A 23,668-nucleotide genomic window follows, 5' to 3' on the forward strand; every position below is an offset into this window, starting at 1 on the left:
ATTATTATTATTATCTTAATTTGAGAATCTAAAGGATAAGAGGTCATTGTCCCTGACTAAACAGTCAGGTATTGCATGTTTTAAAAATTCTTGTGCCACATTGATTGAAAATTGCCGATGTAAGGTATTGTTTTAGAATCATGATGTCAAAATGAGAGTCACTCAAATCACCAGTAAAATAGCCAAGTATTATTTGGAGGTTTTTAATGTATGTTTTATAACAGATAGCCAATTGAAGGCAATGATATATGTATAGTTTATATCATATCTTGTAAGATAGGAAAAGGTCTCATTCTAAAGTTCTTTTGAAGAAAATTCTCAATCAGACATTTCTAGATCAGGTGCTCTTCTCAGGAAAGGTAGAAGAAGCACTTTCACATTTGTTTCAAACCCAGGTGCTAATGCTTATAAGCATGCACACTATAGATGTCCAAAACAGAATCAATTGGTCTGCATACAAAATGTACTTTCAATAAAACATAACTTTTATTTATTTCTTAATATAAAACACTTTCTATTTTCTCCAAGTAGAAGAATTCCTGCATTTCATCAACTGAACAATCTGAGACTATATTCTGAATACAAAATTCATTGAACAGTTGCTCACTTTCTTCCCTATTGTAAGAGTAGTCACTTTAATTTCTTCTAATTATTTCTAGGGAAAAAGTGCATTAGGTTTTAATGTGCTTTGGCAATTTTCCTTACCACCTGCTAAATTTCCTTTAGGTTACTACAGCTCACCACAATCCGAGCGAAGAAAGGAAGAAGTTATACATGGGTGGTGGGGGTGGTGAATAACTGGGGTGACATAAATCTTCTAAATTATATTTAAGTGCGTGCAAATAGTAAAGATACATCTAATCTTAATAAAACAAAATTTAGGACTAATTCCCATAATATTATTAACAAGAAGACTTTTAAACATATATGCATATATGTAATTCATTCATTTATTTCTTAAAGTACTCCAGTAAGTCTTGACAGATCACCTATTATTTATTGGGTACTCACTAAGGATTTGAAACAGTAATTACTGAAATGATATCAATATGATTAGTTCAATGTGACTCAAAAGTCTCATTAGCTCCTGAACAAAGCTTTTTTTTAAAAATGAAAATTCTTTGTATTTGTATATTCTTGAACATGTGAGATCTAACTATATTATTAAAAATTGTGTTTCTACCAAATTTGCAAAGATAAACTATTTGAATAGCTATATTAAACAAGTTGTGATTCATTTTCCCATTAATTTCAAGCTGAAAAATATCAAAACTGGCAAACATGCATTTAAGTTAATGCAGGATAACTAAGGAGACTAGAATGTTCTGAAAATGTTTATAGAGTAAAGTGACAACAAATTTTAGATATTTTAGTCCTCTGCCTAGAAGAACAGGCTAATTAGAACAGGCTAATTAAAGAACTTCTCAGGAGGAAGTTCACTTATAGTCAACAATGAACATCTAAAATACAAGTTAAAAAATAAAATTAAAATGAATTTCGTATACAGACACTATTGAAAATAATAATTTCTACAGTGTTATCACTCCCCCAATGTTTTCCTTTGAAAAGAATGCAAAAATATAAATGTCATGTAACTGAGCCAGACTAACAAAGGTTAGGACAATTACCAGCTTGAGAATGGATATTTGGAAAAATAAGGAAGTGGAATTAAATGACTTCTAAAACTACTTTCAGAATATTTATGAAAAGCTAAGTTTTTCATAATTTTTTTCTGTAAAGTTTACCATTTCATTGTTATACATACACATTTAATGGTTAAAGAATAAATAAACTATTGTAGAATGCAATTCTATGGTAATTATCTAATTGAGAGAACTACAAATTAAATGTGCATCTAGAATGCCTGGCACATGGGGATACTGAGATCATTTCTATCCAATGAATGAATCCAGACACACAGCATCAGTAAGCATACTTTCCACTACTAGTGTCAGGGAAGGGAGCAGGAATCTAAAACCGGGCTGCACTTTAATGGATGGAAGATTTTTGAGTCAATTATATGCTGGGGTATCTGAGATCCCTCTTTTAGAAAATATGGATAATAATGGTTTTGTATGGTTGATATGCAGCTATTAGCTTATTGCATGTATCATTTCATTAAAATCTAACAATAATCTTCTGAACTGGGTGTTACTTTTCTCATTTTATAGTTGAGGAAACCAAGAACAAGAGCCTTAGCAACCTGCCCACAAACACTAGAGTCAGAATTCAAACACAAGTCCTTCACACTCTCAAGCTCATGTTCAGAAGCAGTATCCTATCTATGTACTCCTCACCACAGGATTCTTATGTATCCAAGAGAAGCATATTTGCCTCTTAACTTCCAGCACCTAGATCATTTAATGCACAAAATAGTTATATTCAGTTTAAGTAAAACACAGATTCACCTTTACAAAAATAAAATAAAAAAGAAAACTTAAACAAAGTACATTTCCATTGATTAGAATTTAGTTAGAAATCTGAGCAAGAACACCCAGCCTGATTCTAACAGATGGCAACAGAAAATAACACATTGGATCTATAGACTTAGAATTAGTCTCTCCAACCCTAACATATTTATATAGTAAGTTGATCCTCATACATAGATTCATAAGAAGATCCATAATATGAAATCACTAAAGGCAATTTCTTCAAAAAATGTCAATGTAATTTACTAAACAAAAATATCCAAAAAAAAAAAAAAACATCCAGCTGAAATTATTTGTGTGAAAAAAAGATGAGCACCCTCTATTCATACTAATTGAAATTCTCATATCCACACTTACCATGCATAACATTTACTTCCCATACGTACTCTTTCCATTTCAAAACTGCAGTATAAGTTCACACTAAAGTACTAGCTTTTTAATTTGAGCATTTGTGCATAAAAATTATACTTTTTCTTACAATTATATTACAAATTTAATAAAAGGGAAAACTCAAGGTTTGCAAAACAGAGGTCTTCATTGTTGTTTAAAAGCATAACCCAAATGACCTGGTCTTAAGTTAGAAATTTATTTCAAAAGCTGAAGTTTATAACTTCTTAATGTTTTCCACTTTAATAATAGCTTTTTAATAAATAGTAGCACCAGGGCATGTGGAAAGGATGGCCCATTATTTTAACTCTCATACGTAAACAAATTAAATGAGTGGTATAATTGTCCTTATGTCCACAACTACAATGATTTGCCATATATGTATACATACACATATAAGTTTATTCATGCAAGTTGAAAATATTTACTTGGCAAGTCTTTAAGTACTCTTTAAGGATAATTTATAAAAAGCCAAGTTAAGAATTTTACTCAGTCCATTAAATAAACTTCTAGAATGTTAATTAATTTTAACCTAGGTATGGTTTTAAATTAAAAATAATGCATAATATTTCAAATAAATAAAACTTGAAATATGTTATTGTCCCTTATTCATTGATTAACCTAAAAAAATGATGACATTATTTATTATTTCTCTGGAGACGAGCAGAAATTACTTCTTGTTCCAAATAGAAATCAAAAAATGCTAAGAACTACTCATCAATAGAGCTTTTTCTGTCAAAATAAAAACTGTGATTAAGAATATCACAGCTCTGAAAGAATGTTTTCCCACAGTACTCCGGATGGTTGATTTTTGCTTAGGTTTTCAAATGAAGTGTACATGGATTAAGAAACCTTACCTGCACAGAGGTGAGTCAGGTATTGCACTTGAGTTAGGATATTCTAGAGGGCTGAGTAAAGAGAAGATGTTTTTGATGCTTTTAAATGGTTAGTCTTCTCTGTCCACAAAGGCACTTCAAAATAATATCAGCATTGCTGGCCATGGAAAAAAATGCTGCCACTCTGACCGAAGCATCTCAGGAATTAGAGAAAATGCTACCTAATTTGGCATTCTATCACAGTTAGAAGTGAAAAGCAATTCATTCATTCATTCATCGAAGAGTTATTGAGTATTTTTATATATGCTATATATTATACTATTGGCTGGGGAAGGCAGAACTAATTGTCAAATTAAAATATCATGAAAGACTGGGTAAGACAAGATTATTGGCCACATGGTACTTAGAATCTAGTTGTATAAGATATATTTATGTGTTATAGAATTGTACACTCGAAACCTATATTGTCTTTCACTTTGGTTAAACAATATCACCCCAGTAAATTCAATAAAAAAGATGACCTGTATAAAATGAACTAAGAAAGCAATTAGCTTAACAGTAAAATCATGGTAAAAGCAGTAAAGAAAATAAAAATATTAACATGTAAGCATTGAAATAAAATAAATTAAACCTTTCATTGCTTTAGCTATATTGGTGTAGGACTCCTGAGGCATTAATACAAATCCAGCCTTTGATGTTTTCCAAGCGGAGAACACTTGTGAAGCCAAGTCATAGTTAATTAAATGGGATAGCCTTCTCTCTTAGCAAAGATTTTGTGTACTACACTACACAAAGAATTAATCAGCTGATAATCAAAACGTCCTTCAAGAAGGGCTATATATTGTATACTAACTGCACAAAGGAAAAGGAATCCGTTTTTATAGCTGAACAAGGTTAACAGCAACATTTGTTTAGATGAAAGACAATGAAACATTTTCAGGTACATACGCCAGAAAAAAAGACCACAAGGACAGTTTAATCAAAACGTTCAATAACCTTGTTGAGACCAAACTGTAAATATTTTCCCTCTTGAGAACGATCAAAGACTTACCTGATCTACTATCCAGAGGTCCAAAATCCAAAGAATATTTCACGACGTGATAGTTATTCCATACATAAAGAAGGTTGTCCCTGGGGTTGTAATCCACAGCTGCTATGTATTGGTATGAATTGGGGAAGGGTACATCCACCACACTGTCCTTACTTTGGTCGGTGTTGTAAATGTAGTCGATCTTATTCCCTGTGGCCTCGTTGTCATCATCCTCATATACAGATTTGACCACATACAGAATCCCACAAATCATAAATGCGTTGGAGGCTGACCTTTTATCATATGCAGTATCCCATGTCCCTTCAATCCGTAGGGTGTAAGGGTTCAATTGACTAATGACAATTTTACCATTGTTTTGTTCTGTTGCATAGATGACCCAGAGCCCATTCTCATCCACTGCCAGGTCTATGTCAGATTTGCCTCCCCATCGGTAAGGGGAGGTATCATGGTAATTGGCATTTGCTATGATAGCCTCTCCACTCTTTATCCTAGTCCGCAAATCAAACTTTACTATGTTCCTGGTACGCTCTTTGTTGAAGAACAAAGCTCCATCGTACACTACAAATCCTGTGCCATCCACCCTGTGAGGGAGCTTGTAAGTTGTAGTTGGCCTTCCAGCAATGAAGTCATCCTTGGATGAGTACTCGGTCAGGGTATCAGTTCTGTAAGGTGTCCAGGGCATGTAATAAATCTTGTCAGAAGCCTGCAGAGGGTCTTTGCACCATGCTCCAGATTGGTGGTCGGACTCAAACAAATGTTCACTCTGGTATACTCCTCTTAGCAGTCCAGGACAGAGAAAAACTGTTGGAAGGAAAAGAGTTAAAATAATAAATATATTAATTTTAATATTTTGTCATTTGTTCTTATTTTTCACTAACTGGAATGCAACTCTAGCAAGTACTACCCACCACCACTGACTTATTTAGCTGCATTCTTTTGAGAACACAATATAGTCATACACATTAATTTTGACTTTGGTTTAAAATCAATTTTGATTTCATTTGCTGAAAAAATTGGCCTTTTTATAAGTAGCTGTGCTTTCCTTTGGTTTTTACCTCTGCATACATGTATTGCATTTTGGGATATATGTATACAACTGTGATGTATGCCTACATATTCCATAGACATACAAATGCCAGCGTTCATATATAATGGTTTTATTTATTTTATTTTTAGAATTTCAAAAAATATCATTTTCACTTTGTGGATATTAGCTATTCAATACTTATCATTAGGAAATATGTAGAAACCCAATACTAATTAAATATAATAACAAAAGAAAAGTCCTGCAGAACAAGCCACTAAACCGTCTAGCAAAAAAGCTCTTCAAACTGCTATAGCACACACAGAGCATGCAGCCCACGCAATTAAGATGAGTGATGGATGGATACTGGAAGGAAAAGGAGAAAGGAAGAAAAGGAAAGGAAAGAAGGAATAGGGGAAGAAGAAAAGGTGAAAAGTTACAGAGAAGAACCCAAGAACTAGATTTTAATCAGTTAAAAATGTCCTGTTAAATACAGTAGTATCGGAACTTAAAAACATGTACCTTTTACTGTTACATGAGAAGACCATTAAGAAACAAGATTACTGGCTATAATATTTTGCTGCTCATACTTCAGACTGAAAATGGGCAAGAATTATCTGATGCACTTGATTTTTAGTACGACCCGGTAGCACATGGTGTCAGTGGTTGTAGAAAAACTTAGCTTATTGACCTGTAATGAAGGGGCTATAAAGCAATGTTTCCCAAAAGGTGGTCCTCGAAGCACCTGTTTCTAATAGTATAGTTACATGTTACACGCAAAGAATAAAGGGATCCTTAGCCACATATAAACCCACATCATGTTAATTAGAATAGTGGCGGAGATTCCAGTAACTTAGGTACATTAATGAAACTCCAAAGCATAAGTGAGGAAAGTGAACAAATTTTGCCAAATAATTTGATCATGGAACCCTTTCTGCAGAACCTCTTAGTAGTGGAATGTTCTTCTGAACCTGCTATGGGAAACACTGCTCTAATATTTTTGCAAAGCAAACACACAAAAATATAATCATGCAGTCTACTATTATGTTTGATATAATTATAAGTGTATTGGGTAGAGAAATTAGAAATTCACAAAGAATTTGGATGTTTACCTGTATTTTAATGATAAATGAAAAATTATTATTTTCTTGATATTAGTTAGTAATTAGCTCTAACAGAAATCATAAGCCTAGATACAATAGAAACAGCCTAAGATGAAACTCAGTTGGATTTGGAGGTTATTAAAAAGGAAAATACATTATTAAAGTGCCCAAAGTTTTACTTTAGGAGATAAGAAATTTTGGGGGAAAAGCTTACTATCAAACTCTTACATAGCAAAGATAGAGAGCCATATTCAATTTATACTGAATGATAAAACTGATCAGAATAATTTTTCAGAATTTTAATATGATGACTATAATTATAAAGAATGGATAGGCATTGTTGTCAAAATTGAATTTAAACTTTATGTTAGTTAATAATCAGCTCTTGGTTACTAATTTATTTTCAAGTAAATCATCTCCCCTTTCCCCCAGTAGTTAAAAAAATAAAGAAGCAGGGGAAACCATATCAGAGCTATGAAAAATTAGTATGGAAAAAAAAATCTGAAGCAATCACTATCCATCACCATCTAATGGATTTCTAGTTACTTATTTAAAAATAAAGAGGAATAAAATACACAACTGAAAATTTTACACTATTAACTGTTTTAGGATAAAAGACTCAAACCAGCACTGGTCAGTACAACAAATTAAAGTGAAGTTGAGCAGCAGAAGTAGTAAATAAATTTTCATAAATAGATAAGAATTAATAACAAAATTATTTTAACTAAATGTTAAACTGTTAAATAACTTAGCCTATAAATAGTATATAATTTATGAAAGGTATTTAATTACCTTTTTGTTCCACTTCTATTGGAGAGAGAGAAATAAAGAGAGAGAAAGGAGAAAAGAGAATAGATTAATGGTACGGTATTGGCCAAGCACTTTTTATTCACCTCTTCCAAACTGAAAGTAAATAATTTATTTCACTCATACTTGCTTTATTGAACATTATATGTTTTTTTTACAAACCCATTCCTTTAGCAAATTATTTTTATAAACAATCATATTATAAGCTTAAAAATACAGTACAAACTTGGAGGAGATAAGGCAAATATTAATCAAGCTAAGATTGAATAAACATAACTTTTTCACCTCTGTACAGTGGAGATACAATATTTATAGTAAGAACACCGATATTTTCATTTGAGAGGCAGTTCAATACTATATACCGAAAGCTTTTAAATTGTTTAGCTAGTCTCAGTTTTGAAATACTGAAGTTTATACCACTACTTACTACAATAGCAGTGCTTTTTATCCATCTCAAGAATGAATCTCTTCAGAAGAAAGGGCATTGTGACTCATTTCCTAAGGCTTATGATTTTCCATAGCTTGTCAGTCTTATGAGAAATGCACCTCATGAGGCTACCCATTAATAGGGAATGCTCTTGCCCTGAAAAATGGATTTAGAATCCTATTGAAGAAACACTCTTCCTCCCACTCATCAATATATTGTAATATAGTGGAAAAATACTGCCTTTCAGAAAAATCTGTATTAGAAGGTTGATATAAATAATAAGTCACTGCTCTGGCCTTTTCTGAAAATCTTAACTGAGTTTTTCAACACACTCATATAAGAATAAATTGAGATCCTCAAATATGATTATATATCTTTCAAATTAGAATCCATTATTATATTTCAGGTACTGATCTGTACAAGTCAGGAAAATTCTGGGGAACTGTAACATATTCATGAAACTCATCAGGTAGTTATCTTCATTATCTTATAAATACTTGTCTCATCAGAGACAATTTGCCTAGATCACAACAAGACAAAAAAAAAAAAAAAAAAAAAAAGGAGCAGTGAAAAAGAGACGAAAAGAGTCAGAAAGAATGGGCTCATATAAACAATTTAAAAAGCATAGATTTCAAGTTATAGGAATCAAAAATAACTTCAAAGGACCAAGTAGTTGAGATATTATGCACAATAAAATTTTTAAAGTTCTAAGAAAGTTTCAAAATAAGGGAGAAATATTGTTTTGGGTAACTGTATTTGGGTGAGATTTTTATACTTTGATCTAAGCTCATGTCTTCAGTTATTGTCAACATTACACTAATTTCTCTTCATTGACTTTTTGACACTGTTATATCCTACTCATATATATCAGGTTATGCTTAAGAAGTTGCAAATGGGATTATGGTTTTAAAATTCTTTATCTCACTAATATACAAATCTTATTTTTTACAAGATTCCTATTTCTAGGAATCTTTAAAATTAATATACTGTTATAATTTATCATCATCCTCAATTAATCTTCACTGAGTAACTGCAAGGTTTTCTGGACTGTAAGGGAAATGCTTTACCTAAGAGATGCACTTTATAATATGACTAGAATACTAACAAACTTGAGTTCAGACTAACAACTAGAAGAAGCATAATTAAGAGTCTTAAACAATTATTTAATCGATAGTTTCAAAAGCTTGGACTTGAGGCCTATTACAATGTGGAAGCTGGGAGTGGAAAGTCATACTGATGTTGACATTATCAAAGACTACTCTGCAAAGAAATTTCTAGAACTAATTTCATTCCTTGAAATAGCTCTAAACAGATATCTTTTTGAGAATTATAAAGGAAGGTATTTATTTTCTAAAACATAAATTCATACTCACACAACTTTAATCTTATTTAAAATAAAAATCTTAGTTGGTATTATAGTTAAAAGCAAATGTACTAACTTCTTGGTGACTGGTATTTCTTCAACAAATACTGAGGACAATGGAATATGTGATAGAAGTCATTGCTAAGGTACTGTAGTTTGTAAATACTGTGTTACACTTTCATGGATGCTTTAATTTTTCAAAGAATGTTCATCTCTATTTTATTAAATGTCATTAGGTAAAATTTTGCTTTTAATTCTCTCGTCCTGATCTAATTTCAGAAATATTGGCATAAGCTGTACCATAAGTGAAACTTGCCTCTGTTACTTGCTGGTTACTCAGAATTAAGATTTATTAGGCAGTTCTACTTTGGAGAAAATTATTATGGTCTTGCCTATGTCATGACTGGTTGTACCTCATTTATCATTTATTTGCTATTTTCAAGATGAAGTAAAACAATTCCATAATTTAAGTTGAAACAAGAACACACAAATCATATTCCCATAACAAAAACTGGCAAGGCAGACATAATTTGTCATTGAAAAGCTTAGTTACATTTAGGATTAGCCAGTCATTTGTCCATTATCTAAGTCTAGAAGCTTCCCTTCCCTGAAAACAAGCAAGCAAGCAAACAAACAAACAAATGGCGTGGGTACAAGAAACATGCTTACCTCCCTATCATTTACATCCTTAGTGCCTGGCACATAATAAATTCTCCGTAAACAGCTACTGAGTTAATACCTAACCCAAACAAAGATGATGAATTCTGTTTCTTGCTATTTTAAGCACGTAGTAAAAAGAGAAAAGTGGCAAAACAAAACCTGGATTTACTACATCAAATCATATGTGTGATGCATAATCTGCATAATATCTTTAAACATTTCAATGGTCAAGAAGGAAAATAAAATGAATGAGCAGTTTGTATCTCCTAGTCATTAATTGACAAAATTGGAGGGAAAAAAGGGAAATGAAGCAAAAATGTATAGCTCATCTAGAGGGTGAGTTTGGCAAGAAAAGTTTGTTGCTACAAAATAGCCTGTAATGATCTAAATATGTAGTCCATAAATACCTTTCTGTCCTCTCTGTAATAAGATCATAAGTAAGTGAATTGTATGGTGACAATTGTGTTAGGCCTTCTTCAAGGCTTCTTGTCTTTTTGTCTGGCCCAATATCCTGAGTTCTGACATTATAGCTGTCATTGTTCATTTCCAGACCTCTTTGGAACCAGTTTCTTCTTTTTTTCTCTCTCTCCATTTTAAATGCCCAAACTTTTTTTATTGTCCATTCAGCCTGTGCAAATATATTTATATATTTATTTCCTTAAAGTGATTCTGTTGTTGTACTTTGTCAAACTCAACATCATAAGCTATATATTGTGGTTAGAATAAATGAAAAATCCAAACTAAGGGAGATTTTACTCTGTATAAAAGGAAAGAATAGGAAAAACATATTAATACAATTTCCCTTCATTTCTCAACAGTTCATAAAATAGAGATAATATATGGTCATGTTACTGTTTAGAAAATAAGATGTTATTAGTTTTTTCCATTCCTGCACCATATGTATTACTTTTCCATTGTATTCTTTAATTAGAAAAGGTATGGATGAGAGAGCACATGCATACATTGCCAAGCATTTTCAAATTGCATTGAGGATTAGAGACAAATAAAATGGTTGTGTACCAAAAATTGCTAGTGCCATAACGAAGGACTATAAAATTGTATCTAATTCTAATATAGCTTAAATTTTATTTTAAACTGTAAGCCATACTACATATTTTCTATCTACAATATTAATGTTTGAAATGAGGAAAGTGCTATAATCCAATGACACCTTATATTTATGTAATATAAAAATAAAAAGCCAATTATCAGGAACACAAGATGACTATAAGGTATTAAGTAATTCATAAACAAGTGTTTTTACTGAAATATAGCAGTATTTTAAGCAGAATTATTTTCTTGGTTACATTGGCTTAGACTATTGAAAGATATTTGGGTATCACAGGGCCAGTGGGCAGTTAGGGAAATGACAAAAGGTAAACGAGTTACATTAAAAATAAAAAAGGTCTTACATGAAATTTTACTGGTGCATCAAACACAAAGTCATCTAGAAGTGGATAATCAAAAGCTCACAATAATACTTTGTACTTGTAAGCAGTTTATCATTAAAAACCATTTTCATATGAATCTCTTGCTTTAATTCTTCAGAGCACACTGTGATGTCTTATTTATCATTTCTATAGCAGAGGTGAGTCTACAAAAACTCAAAAAATTAAAAAACCAAGATAAACACATTGGTATCATTTGTCTAATATCATACACATGTAAACCCAATGGAATACAGTTTGTTGCATTTTTGCCCTGCATTTCCTTTCTGTCACCAAATCCACATAGCAGCACACTTCAGAGGAGATAAGTAACATAAAAGGAATCTCCTTGTGTCTGTTATAAGAACATTCATTAAGCATGTAGCACATGCCATATATATTGCTCTTAAGTTTCGCATACAATACTATTTAGTTATCTTACAGTATATTTGTGAGGTAGATATTTTCATCTTTATTTTTAATGTGAGGTAACAGGTACAAAACTGCATGGCTCTTTGGTTCATAAGTGGTAGAGTTGTATTGCAAACCCATGTTTTGATCTTACTCATTACTGCATCTCCAGTGCCCAGCACACAGAAAGAGTTCAATTAATATTTCTCATGTCTCCATGAAATGATGGATTGATTGCACTGTGGTATTTCCACAGAAAGGGACTGAATGTAATACTTTTCAGTGTTAGCAACCCTGAAACCAGTGATGCAATGCATCCCTTCAGAGAAGGAAAATAATATTTAAAAAATGGGTTACTCATTTCTTTGCCAAGGAAACAGAATATTTATTATTGCCTGTAACAAACTTGTGCTGAATACCTCACATCTTATTAATTCTTATTATTCTGAGACGGAACATTCTCTCTTATTCCATTTCACATCCACCAAGAAAATACAGAAGCACTCAGTAAACAGAAATTTTAAGAAAAATCTTTGAAGTTCATAAATTTTATTTTGTATACTGCATATCAAAAACTCTTACTGACATTGTTTCTTTTGGTAAATAAAGTTCTAACACTTTATTTAATGAAAGACTGGGGTAATTGCTGCAGCTCCACTTCTAAATTATGTTTTTCAAATACTACCTGTGCATCAGTGAATAGAAGTGCTGCTCAAGCACCTTGTACTGTAATGACTTTATATAATGTGTTTCCAAATTAATACCTCCTAATGAATTTCATCCTGGAGTATGTAGATTGAAAATGTCAATATTTCATAAAATGCTTTCACTAGCCACATTCTAATTTCAACACTTAAATACAGTATCTATAGATGCTGCAGAAACTGAGATTGCCTTTCATTTTGTATTAAACTTTCCATCTCATTGATAGATCTGTAAAATCTTTCAAACTGTTAATTTAGCTTTTTCAAAGAAAATAATGATATTAGCAGGGACTTTTGAGAATCCGTTAGTAACAGTGCTAGTAAAAATAATAATTTTTCAAAGTTGTTATTGGTAAGAATTAAAGTCAATGTTAAATTTTACATGTAGTATGTAAATAGTCCCCATGTGGAATATTTTATTTAATCCTCAAAAAAACTCTGTGGATTTGGTGATACTGTTATGAACATGTTACAGAGGAAGAACTGAGCTCTGCCTTAGGGATGCTTATGGTCTTACAATTGGTAGTTTTCAATATACTTCTTTACCAGCATAAGCTATTTAAAAAGTCTTTCAAAGCAACCCATGTAAAGAGATTAAAAACAGAAAAGAATAGAAGTAAATGATAGAAAGAAGGAAAATTGTTAAGAGGAGCTGAAGTTAGAAACACACAACAGTTTGACTGAAATCAAACTTATTGTGGAAAATGCTGTCCATTTGTTCCTGAGAAATGCATGCTATTTAATTGTGCCAATATCTAGGTTCTATGCATCCAGCTTTGGATATGCAACAAATTAGACATTCAAAATGAACCTTGATGTCATCCCAGATATTTGATAAATACGTTATAATTGATATTCCCAGGGTTTGGGCACTGAACTATATTCCAGGTGTCATTTAGTCCCAGCTGATGATTTACAAATAAAAAATGAAGCAAGATAATTAAGATATTAATCACAATTTTTTAACTCAACAGAATTAAATACACATAATTAAGTACATGATCTTTTTGTCACTTAATTTTATATACTCTGAGGACAAGAATGGCTATCCTTTTTTACTGATGAGATAAACTAAAAGCAAAAAGAAGTCAAGTTACTTTATTTCTAGCTAAACATTGTTCTTTTAGCCTTTGCCAGAGATCTTCAGATCTTGTGAATTAATCTTATAATTGAAAGTTTTTATCATCACTCGCTACCAAAAAAATGGGGCAACAAAATCTATGGAGACATTAAGTACGGGATCAAACCCCCAATATCTTGAGAAATAGGTTAGAATCTGAGGAGCTGCCACATACTCTGCCATTTGGTAGAAGTCTTCCAAATACTACAACCCACTTCTTGAAACTGGATTCACACTAGCCAAAGAGCAGAACATTATTTTTTATTTTATAATAATCTGGTTAATAATATAAATACTTTTTCTACAAGTAAACAAAAACAGACAAGATTAATTTCAGAATTCATTAGTAGAAAAGAGACAACTGAATCTCTTGAAAGGTCGATTTAAGATCCTTACTCATTTAGTGTTTTGGTCTTTGATAAAATTCAGATGTTAATACCAATTCATCTAAATGAATAATAGAAATTTAGATTAATTATTATAACTTTCCTAAAGTGTGTTTCTTATAGTATCTTTGTGATTTTGTGCCTTACTGATCCTATATGCTGACCACATTCTTCACAATGGCTTGTTCATTTTTGTGGTATATACTCCACACCTATAGTCATTCCTCAACTCTTGCTCACGTGGTTGCTTCTGTTTAGAACCCCACATGCCTCTTATTTCCTAGTTAAACCAAACTCTATATTTTGGTTCTAGTTATTTTTTCATGAACACTACTTTATTTACTGGTCATACTGAATAACTGTAGTTTCAACACAGTTTATTGGAGACTTTTTAACAATGTTCTAGTTTCAGGATTCACAAACTTTTTCTGCAAAGGGCTAGTAGTAAAACAATAGTAAATATTTTAGGTTTTGTGAGCCTCATACAGGCTGTGTGGCACAGCAGAGGTTTCTTTTATTTGTTTGTTTTACAGCTTTTAAAAATATAGATATTCTTAGCTAACGGGCCGGTAAAAAAGCAAACCAGTGGATGTTTATTTCATGGCCATAGTTTGCCAATACTCTGGTTCATTTCACTTATACTGTCTCAGTTACTGTTTTCTTTGCACTTGGTGCTTTTAACTTCTCTTTGTCCTTCTTATGGAAATACTTGGATGTGCTTGAAGGCTAGAATGCTGTATCACTCACCCAGTCATCATCAAGTACTAACTCAATATTTTATTGTACTTCTGGTCAATAAATGTTGGCACTGAAATGCTTTTAAAATAACAGGGAAATGGCCCCAAATATGAACTTGGTATGGTTTGTTCAATGATGTGAACAATGGAGAAAGAGACAAATCTTACTGATGGAAAAGGATGGTTTTTACTTCTGCTTATTAGGCACATAAATTCCTCCTGAGGAATTACCTTTTATCTGTCTCACTATCTATATCTATATCTACACATATAGATATCTATATCTACATCTATATAGTGAAAAATATTCATTCTACAATCAACTGTAAGGAATATTTTGCAGTTTCTGTAGCAATTCTACTTAATGATATTGAAACAAGTTACTTTTGGCCCCACTTATTTAGCATTTACAGTATGTCTGTCTGTTTGTGGAACACTTTTTCTGTATTATTTTATTTAATCCTCACAACAACGTTGTTGAGACTATTGTCATTATTACACAGATGAGGAGACTTGAGTAGAGAGGTCATGTTACTAGCCATCAGTAGAGCTGGTATTTAAACTTCTGCCTACACTCTTAACCTCTATGCTATGTTCTCTAGCAAACAAGAAGATGATTACGGCAGAAATAATGAGAATAACTAATATTAATCCAGTGCTTTTACTTATAATTTTTCTCGTCTCCCAAAATGAAGTAATACAACAGTTCGAGGACTTATTTCAAATGTCAGCAATTTGAAAAGTAGATCTAAATGTATGATGCTTTGAATGAAATCTCAAGTTGTGAATTTTGACTGTGGAGTGTTAAGGAAAGGTTTAGATTTCTCAGATTTCTCAGTGGCATCTTAACTCACAAATCTTCTTTAAACATAAATTCTCTTGTTACATGCATAGCATGGATTCATAAGACCATTGTGAGGTTCCATGCTCAGGGGGCTTACCAATTTTGGAGAAGAAAAGAGATTTGTGATGGAAAATTATAACTCCTAAGCAACAAATATAAAAATCAAATGCTTGGAAGAACAGAACATAAAATTCTGGTGTGTGGCAGTACTAAGAGAATAGGTTTTCCTTCTTTTTGAAATCAAACACATTTTCTTCTACTACCATAAAACTTATGTCTTAATATCATGTCTATGTGAAGTTTAAGCACTTGGAGGAATCAGCAGTCTTTTATGAATCTTCAGCTTAGTAAACCATACGTTATCTATTTGAATTCAGGGTCATTAAATTTTGCAAAGTGTTTACTGCACTATACATATTATTGGTCCTGTCACTGAACAGTGACCTCTTTCTGTTTTATAGCTAATGTAGCATTTCTCCATGGCATCAATAGATTAAAACATTTATTACCAGAAAAAAATATGTGAAAATGGAGCAAGTTCATTTTGCTACAAGCTGACTCAATAAATCTGTCTAGTTCACTGAAGTTCACTTTCATTTAAAATCAGTACATGCTTATCTTGAAGGCAAAGATAAGTTATTTTTCAAGAAAGTAATGCTACATTATTAACCTTAATAAATGGCAATTTAATAGACCAGATCTATATTCTGATATGTACTTGGAAATATTTAGAAAAGGGTCAATGAGGGGTACATTAGGACTCTAAAAGATTCTATGGTTTCTTGAGCTACACAATTCACTTAGAAAAGGAAGGTAGCTTAAGTTCATTACTTGGATTTTATGTTAGTTGGATGCCTTTCTTAAATTTACCACCAGAAAAATAGGTCATTAACAAACCTAGTTTATTTCCAGTTGGACAAAATAAAATAAAATAAAATAAAATTTATTCCTATACATTACTGTTAAGCTAATAATTGAGAAATAAACAAAATGTTTGAATATAGTCAGTGTTTCTCTTGACAGTACTGTAGAGAAAAAATTATATATATACTCTGAAGACAAACTCTTCCGTTCTCTAGTCTCTTATGTCCCAGAGTATATAGTAGTGGGTTGGGCTTATTTAAATGATCCCTTAGAGCTTCTCTATCCAGTTGGTCAAGCATGCAATATTTAGAATAGATGCTTACAGAAAATACAGCCTGCTCTCTTCCAGTTCTATGTGATAGTACAATGGGAGAAAAAATGTTTATTAAACCAGATTATCACCACAACTGTAAATGCTATACTGTATCATTTACATACCTACCATAAGTACAAAATGCCTCTCAGTAGATATATGTCAGAATTTTTATGACACACTAGATTTTACTTCTGAAAAGCTTTGTATAAATGAATGTCTTCTTTCATTTTTATATACTATTTTCTTTTGCATAAAATTCCCTTTTGCATAAGAAAAAATAATTTGGTTCTAGGGACACTCTCTTCCTAACCATTTCTTATGGAATGAAACATAAGTCTCCTACATCTGTGCCTTTGCACATAGCACTTATCATTTAATACTGACTTTCACTATCTCCAATACATTTGTCTAAGATTGGATGAAATTCCACTCCTCTACGAAGTTTTCAACAACTTCTTGTGTGACCCAGCTTTCTGGAAAGCCTGCTTTGGAATGATAAGTCTTCGGAAGAAAGTTTTGCTGCAACTGGGAGATTGCCTTGGAAGATCTGAAGTAAGACATCACTCCAATTAGTATGTTAACAAGAAATTCAGTAATCGGTACAATGCCAGAAAGGAGCAGATTTTCTGTAATATCAGCCAACTGTTGCAAACATGTAAATGTTACTTCACCAACAAGATTACAGCTGCTCTTCAAGAAGGTAGATAATATATTAAATGATAAAAGAGGTGGTATGATTATTAATATTTTGTCAAACCGTATTTACAGAAGAGTATGCAATATTTTTATACACTAAATAACTAAATAAAACTTGTTAAATACTTAGTGATTGATGTTTTCTGTTGCTTCAAATATAATCGAGATATTCCTATAGTATAATAGTGTCTTAATTTGGAATCCCCAGAAAATAGAGGATGAGGTAAGAATTTTGATGTGGGTAGTTTATTTGGGAGGTGATCCCAGGAAAGAAGTATGAAGGAACAGGGAGAAAAGTACAGAAAAGAAAGGAGAGCCACAATATGTGTCATCTTGAAGTTACCACTGTTGGCGAGGAGGAGCTAATTCTGCCCAGATCTCTGAGAAATATAAAGTGGAGGTAATGGTGCACAGACCATTCTTCACTAGTGTTTAAGGGCAAATTCACTGGTACAAACTCCTCTGAGCACAAGCAGATGGCTGCCCAGCTGAGCAAGTCACTAGCCTTGGGGAAAGCCTTACGGTAGAAGGCTAAAAGAGAGATAGAAGCAGTTTGAGGTGAGAATCGGGTAAATGAGGTAGGCCTGAATGCCCGTGAAATAGTTTACCTCGGGTCCAGGTAAAATCATAGCTGAGTCTACTCTATGTATGTCAGCGGCATCTGCTAAGAGGGTGGAGGTATGTGCATGTACACTTGTAAACAAAACAGCACCTAGAAGTTAATCTTTATTTTCAATTTTCTCATGAAAGTGACTTTTATGTCTATTTAGCAGTCACTTCAGTTTTAGATACTGCCAAAGATATTGTTAATCTTATAGTTTTTTACATGGCAGCTTTCATTATTCTCTCTAATAATTTCTTTTTATTATTGCACTATTACTACTTTATTTTTGACATGTCCTTTCCAGCTACATTGTAGCTAGAAGTCAAAAATTTACACATTGCACAGAACTTCTGCTGAAGACACAGACAGGAGACAAATAGAATTTGTTGTGGTTGACCTTTCTATTCTCATGTTAATCCCAGGAATGGAGAAAGAGAAAGAGAAATCTCTTAGATAATGTATCCTGAGTTCACAGGCAGCTAAGACCCAGCTCGCGAGTAGGGCTTCAGCAGAGGTAATAATTCTTTTCTAATACTTTATCTTATGCTACGATACCATTCAATAAAATTTAGTCCTATTTGGATGGCCTTTCCTATTTGATAAGAAGATGTGTTTTGGATAAGCCTCCATCATTAGACTCTAGTAAAAATACTTTCTATCAAAAAACAATGGCCATTTTCTGTGTTATTTGCTTGCCCTATAATCATCACAGAAAGTTACTTTGAGAAAATCATCTGTTGTTCAGTATAGTTAAAAGGAGTCCAGGGTTCTTGAATAAGAAGTATGAAAGGGATGAAGAAGACTTGAAATTTCAACTCATATATTTTCATTTACTAATTTACATATAGAAAAGTAAGTTATTACAACATTTAATATTCTGATAATATAATTTGCATCTTGAACTAGAAAAAGGTCAGTTAATCTAACAGCAAATTAGCAAGCCACCTTAAATATTTATAAGCAATTTAAAGGCAAAAGAATGTATTGATATGTGTTGATAAACACTGGATATACAATATATACTTTATGAGTGATTGACCTAATTAACATAATGATGACTTAATAATAACTAGTTTCTAGATAGAGGAAGAATATACAGAAAAAGTTTTAGTGTACTCAGTGCTTGTCATACAAGCATAATTGGCTACAAAATGTTTTCTCATTGAAGAAAATTAGCACAAATGGCCATTAACAACTGATATAATTAATATAAAATGACAGTATGTTTATTAAGATAAGAAACAGGCTCCACAATCAAGCTAGGGATATAGTAATATGCACTCATATTTACATACTTAAATATTGATAATGTCTCATCATTACATGCATATATAATTATTTTTTAATGAGCAGAGTACTTGGCAGTAGCTGCAACATCAGTCTTCATCATTTTCCATGTACTTGGGTATTGTGCAACTCAGATACACACCCAGGTTTAACTGACATAAACTCTTTAAAGCATATGAAAATCATTTTCATAAATGGACATTTTAATTTAAAAATGACACATTTAAATACATAAACACAGAGCATAAGTATATACAGAGAGAGCTACATCAAGAGACAAACAGAAACAAAACCATAGTGAAGAATCAGGCATCACTTGCCTCTGAGCAGATGACAGCCATCTCTCGAATTTAAAGAGGTCACAAGTATGCACACATAGTGATATCAGTTATGTGACTACATGGGCCATTAAGAGGATCTAAATATGCTACCCTAAAACATGGAGTATGCTATTTTAATCCAAAGGGCTGTGAGAAAAATAAATAGTTGCAGGATGGACTCTTTGACCTCCTCTTCTTTTCTGAAGCAGGTAAAAAACTCTCTTTGGAGAGGTGGCCTATCTATCCCCGGAAGAAAGGAGCATCCTTATCTCGGAAGATGAAGGGATGCAGAGAGGAAAGCAAAGACACGCCTAAGTTTTCCTCAGTTTATTGCCCTTGACTCATCCCCTTTGCCCTATCATGTTTTTCCACCATGTTCTACTCCACATCAAACCTAGAATAAAAACACTCAGGTTTAACCATTTCATTGGGTCTTCATTTCCTCTCCTGTGTTGCATAGAATTTATACTAAATTTTCATGAGTTTTACTTGTTAATGTCTTTGTCATTCCAACACACAAAGCCTGAGCTATAAAATGTAGGCGGGTAGAAGGGAAAAATATTTATTTCCCTCTTCTATAATCATAAGTAAAAACTTATAGGAATTGGGATATATGGTAGTGAATTGCATACTTTAATTTTTAAATCCTGTTGGAGTGATTGCTAGATAGTTGGCATTGCATTGAATACTTTATAGCTTCTCATTTATTCATCTTGCAGTTACTTCCATTTTGCAGATAAGGGATCTGAGGTTCAGCAAAGTGACTGGTCTAAGGACACACATAGCTAGCTCACAATTGACAAACTTGGGTTTCAATCTATTATAGATAGATAAGATTCCAAAACCTATATGCAAAACAAAATTCTATATTGCTGTTGGTGGATATACCAGAATATAGAATGAAATGCAAATGTAAAACATAATTTTCTTTGCAATGATCCCTAGATATCTCAAATACGGTTTTCATTGACACTGTTCAAAGTCAGTGGTATTCTAACTGACTGACTGAAACAATGGCATCTATTAGTGCTACAATTGTATTGTTACAGCAAAATCTCTAAAATATGCTTCAGGTAGCACTGTCATGTTCCTAGCATCCCCTGTTGCCAGTTGCATCCTGACCTCAGTAATGTACAGAGGACAGAAAGCTGCTCCAGCAATTGTTGCATATTCTTTTCATAGGAGAACCCAGTATAGCAAACTAAATATCATTCATAAGGAATACAGTGAAATATATTCTGCTAACACTTTCACATTGAAATGATATTTAGTTGCATTTCCTGTAATAATGACTGTAGTGCTACAATATGTGTTTTGAGAGAAGATCAATCAATGCTGTAAAAAGAAGCTGTATTCAAAAATTATGTGTCTAATTAGGTCATTACAATTGTAGACTGGTCTTCCCCTAGACAAAATGTTGACTTGCTGATCATTTTCCTGGATGGTCTGTAAAAGTCTATCTAATTTCTAATATACCACAAATTCTTCACAGATGTGCAGTCCAATTTTGATTGATGTGGAAATTTTATTGTTACTACAACTTAGAAGCACCTCATTGATGGAATGGTAAATTTTGTGGAGTCATTAGGTGACATGTGGGGCATGATTACTCAAGGTACTGACAACATCAAAAACCCCCAAACACACAAACAAAACAAAACAACAACAAAAACAAATACAAATCAGTTATAGTTATTTGAAATGTATGAACTTTGACTGACAAGTATATATAAGCATAGCAGGTCAGCAAATAGCTATGTTGAGAGGACAACAAATTAAGTAAATATATAATGTTATATTTCTGAGTGAAATTTAACTAATTCAATGGAATCATCAAGACTCTGATAGTTAGATATGTTTTAAATATATACATATAAACATAGAAACTCAGGACCCCTGATATATATTCTAAGCATTACCTAAAATACCCTTACTCAGTATACAGTTGACCCTTGAAAAAAAACATAATTAACTGTTCAGGTCCATTTATATGCAATTTTTTTCAGTAACTACTATAAATGCATTTTCTCTATCTCATAATTTTAATAACATTTTCTTTTCTCTAGCTTACTTTATTGTAAGAATACAGAATATAATACATAAAGCATAGAAAATATATGTTAACAGCCTATTTATGTTATTGGTAGGCTATTGGTAGCTAAGTTTATTGGGGTTCAAAATTACATATATGGAAATTTTCAACTGCACAAAGAGATGGTGCCTCCTGATACACACTTTGTTCAAGTGTCAACTGTCATCCTTTCAACCTCCTATTTAGGAATTCAGAAATTCAATAAACTGTGGTCCTGTTGACCTGCCACTTGAGCAAAATAATCAGTGGAACCAGCAGCCACAACATAAGGCAATGGCTCCAGTGGGCAGGTACCTGGGATCCTGCAGGTAAGTGTTTCAGGAGAGCAAAGGGGCATCATGAAGAGAGGCCCCAGAAAGCCAGAGCCTCCCATATGTAAATTTAAGAATATTTTAAAGACCAAGACTGGATCAATGCCCAAGTCCCAAGACTAACTCGTTGGCTTTTCTGTAAATATCACTCATTGATTCTCAACAACAAAGTCATTAATAAACTTTTTTTTTTACAAATATAGAAATATAAACTTTATAAAGGCTTTGACTTCAAAACCTGGGACAAACCTACTACCCAGGCATTACCTTCAACATTGCTTTTAAGGACAGAATCTAGATATTTGGATAAGGTGAAGAACCTACCACATTTTCAAACAACCGTAGTTTCCATTATACAATTCCAGTTTTAAAAATGATAAGCAAGTTTTCTATTTTAATCATTTCAAATCTTTACCCATAGTAAAATCAAGCTGGCTATAATAAAAACATATGCTTCTTTAAATAATTGTTATCTAGATTATAGCATGCCCACACACTGATAAAGTTCTCTGGCGCTCACCAGTCATCCAGGATATTAGATGAATTTACCTACTTAAGCTCTATACTATCATGTTGTTAAATTCTCTATGCCCAAGTATTAACTCCCTTGAATACACCAAATTTGATTGTAATCACTAATAAAGTTTAAACTAACCATTATTGGCAGATTTCAGATTGATCCATTTAAAAATAATGTATTCAACAAATATTTCATTGGGTGATATTTTGGGGTGGGGGGAGACCGTTGTAGTGATAAGAGGCTTTTAAAGTCATATAACTTATTTATTTGTTCGTTTGTTTGCTTGTTTATTTATTTGTAGAGTGAGGGGAAAGGAGAAAGAGAGGGAGAGAAATATCACTGTGCGGTTGCTTCTCACTCGCGCCCCCAACTGGGGACCTGACGTGCAACCTAGTCATGTGCCCTGACTGGGAATCGAACCAGCGACACTTGGCTCGCAGGCCGACACTCAATCCACTGAGCCACAGCAGCCAGGTAAAGTCATATATTTTCAAATGGGTTCAAATTCTGGCTCCATTACTGCATAGCTATGTGACATTGGGTGTGTTACAGAATTATTCTGTGATTCAGTTTCCTTGCTGTTAAATATAAGTATAATAAAAGTCTGTATCTCTCTGTTTTATTGCAAATTCTTTATTTTAAATTTTGAACCTTAAACAGGGTCTGGCACAGAGTAAATGCTTGGAAACTCCAAGGTATCGTTACTATTGTTGTTTTTGTTATTTTATGCAAAGTGACTAACATTAAAGAAGGACCAATGGTAAACACAAAACAAGGAAACAGTGTTTCTTTGTTTTCATAGTTTTTATAATTTTGCTAAACACATGACTTGTGCTCATTGAAAATTAAATGCACGAGTCGATTAGGCAACATTGAAATGTAAAATAAAATACAATATTCAATATAAACTGGACAAAAATAATGGGCTAAATTTAAGAAGCA

The 23,668-nt window shown here is 32.6% G+C and overlaps 1 protein-coding gene across 5 annotated transcripts in view; it reads right to left on the bottom strand.

The window, feature by feature from the left end:
• ADGRL3 (adhesion G protein-coupled receptor L3) overlaps positions 1-23,668 on the bottom strand; it is a 463,877-nt gene that overhangs the window by 260,656 nt on the left and 179,553 nt on the right. For all 5 annotated transcript variants that reach the window (XM_090266824.1, XM_090266822.1, XM_090266821.1 and 2 more), the window contains exons 5-6: positions 7,623-7,637; positions 4,704-5,504 (exon numbers count right to left, since the gene is read on the bottom strand). In XM_090266824.1, coding sequence (XP_090122950.1) covers positions 4,704-5,504; positions 7,623-7,637 — 816 coding nt within the window. The remainder of the gene's footprint in view (positions 1-4,703; positions 5,505-7,622; positions 7,638-23,668) is intronic.

This window comes from Furipterus horrens, unplaced genomic scaffold (assembly GCF_987537825.1).
Source record: "Furipterus horrens unplaced genomic scaffold, mFurHor1.1.pri manual_scaffold_2, whole genome shotgun sequence".
Taxonomy (NCBI): Eukaryota; Metazoa; Chordata; class Mammalia; order Chiroptera; family Furipteridae; genus Furipterus; species Furipterus horrens.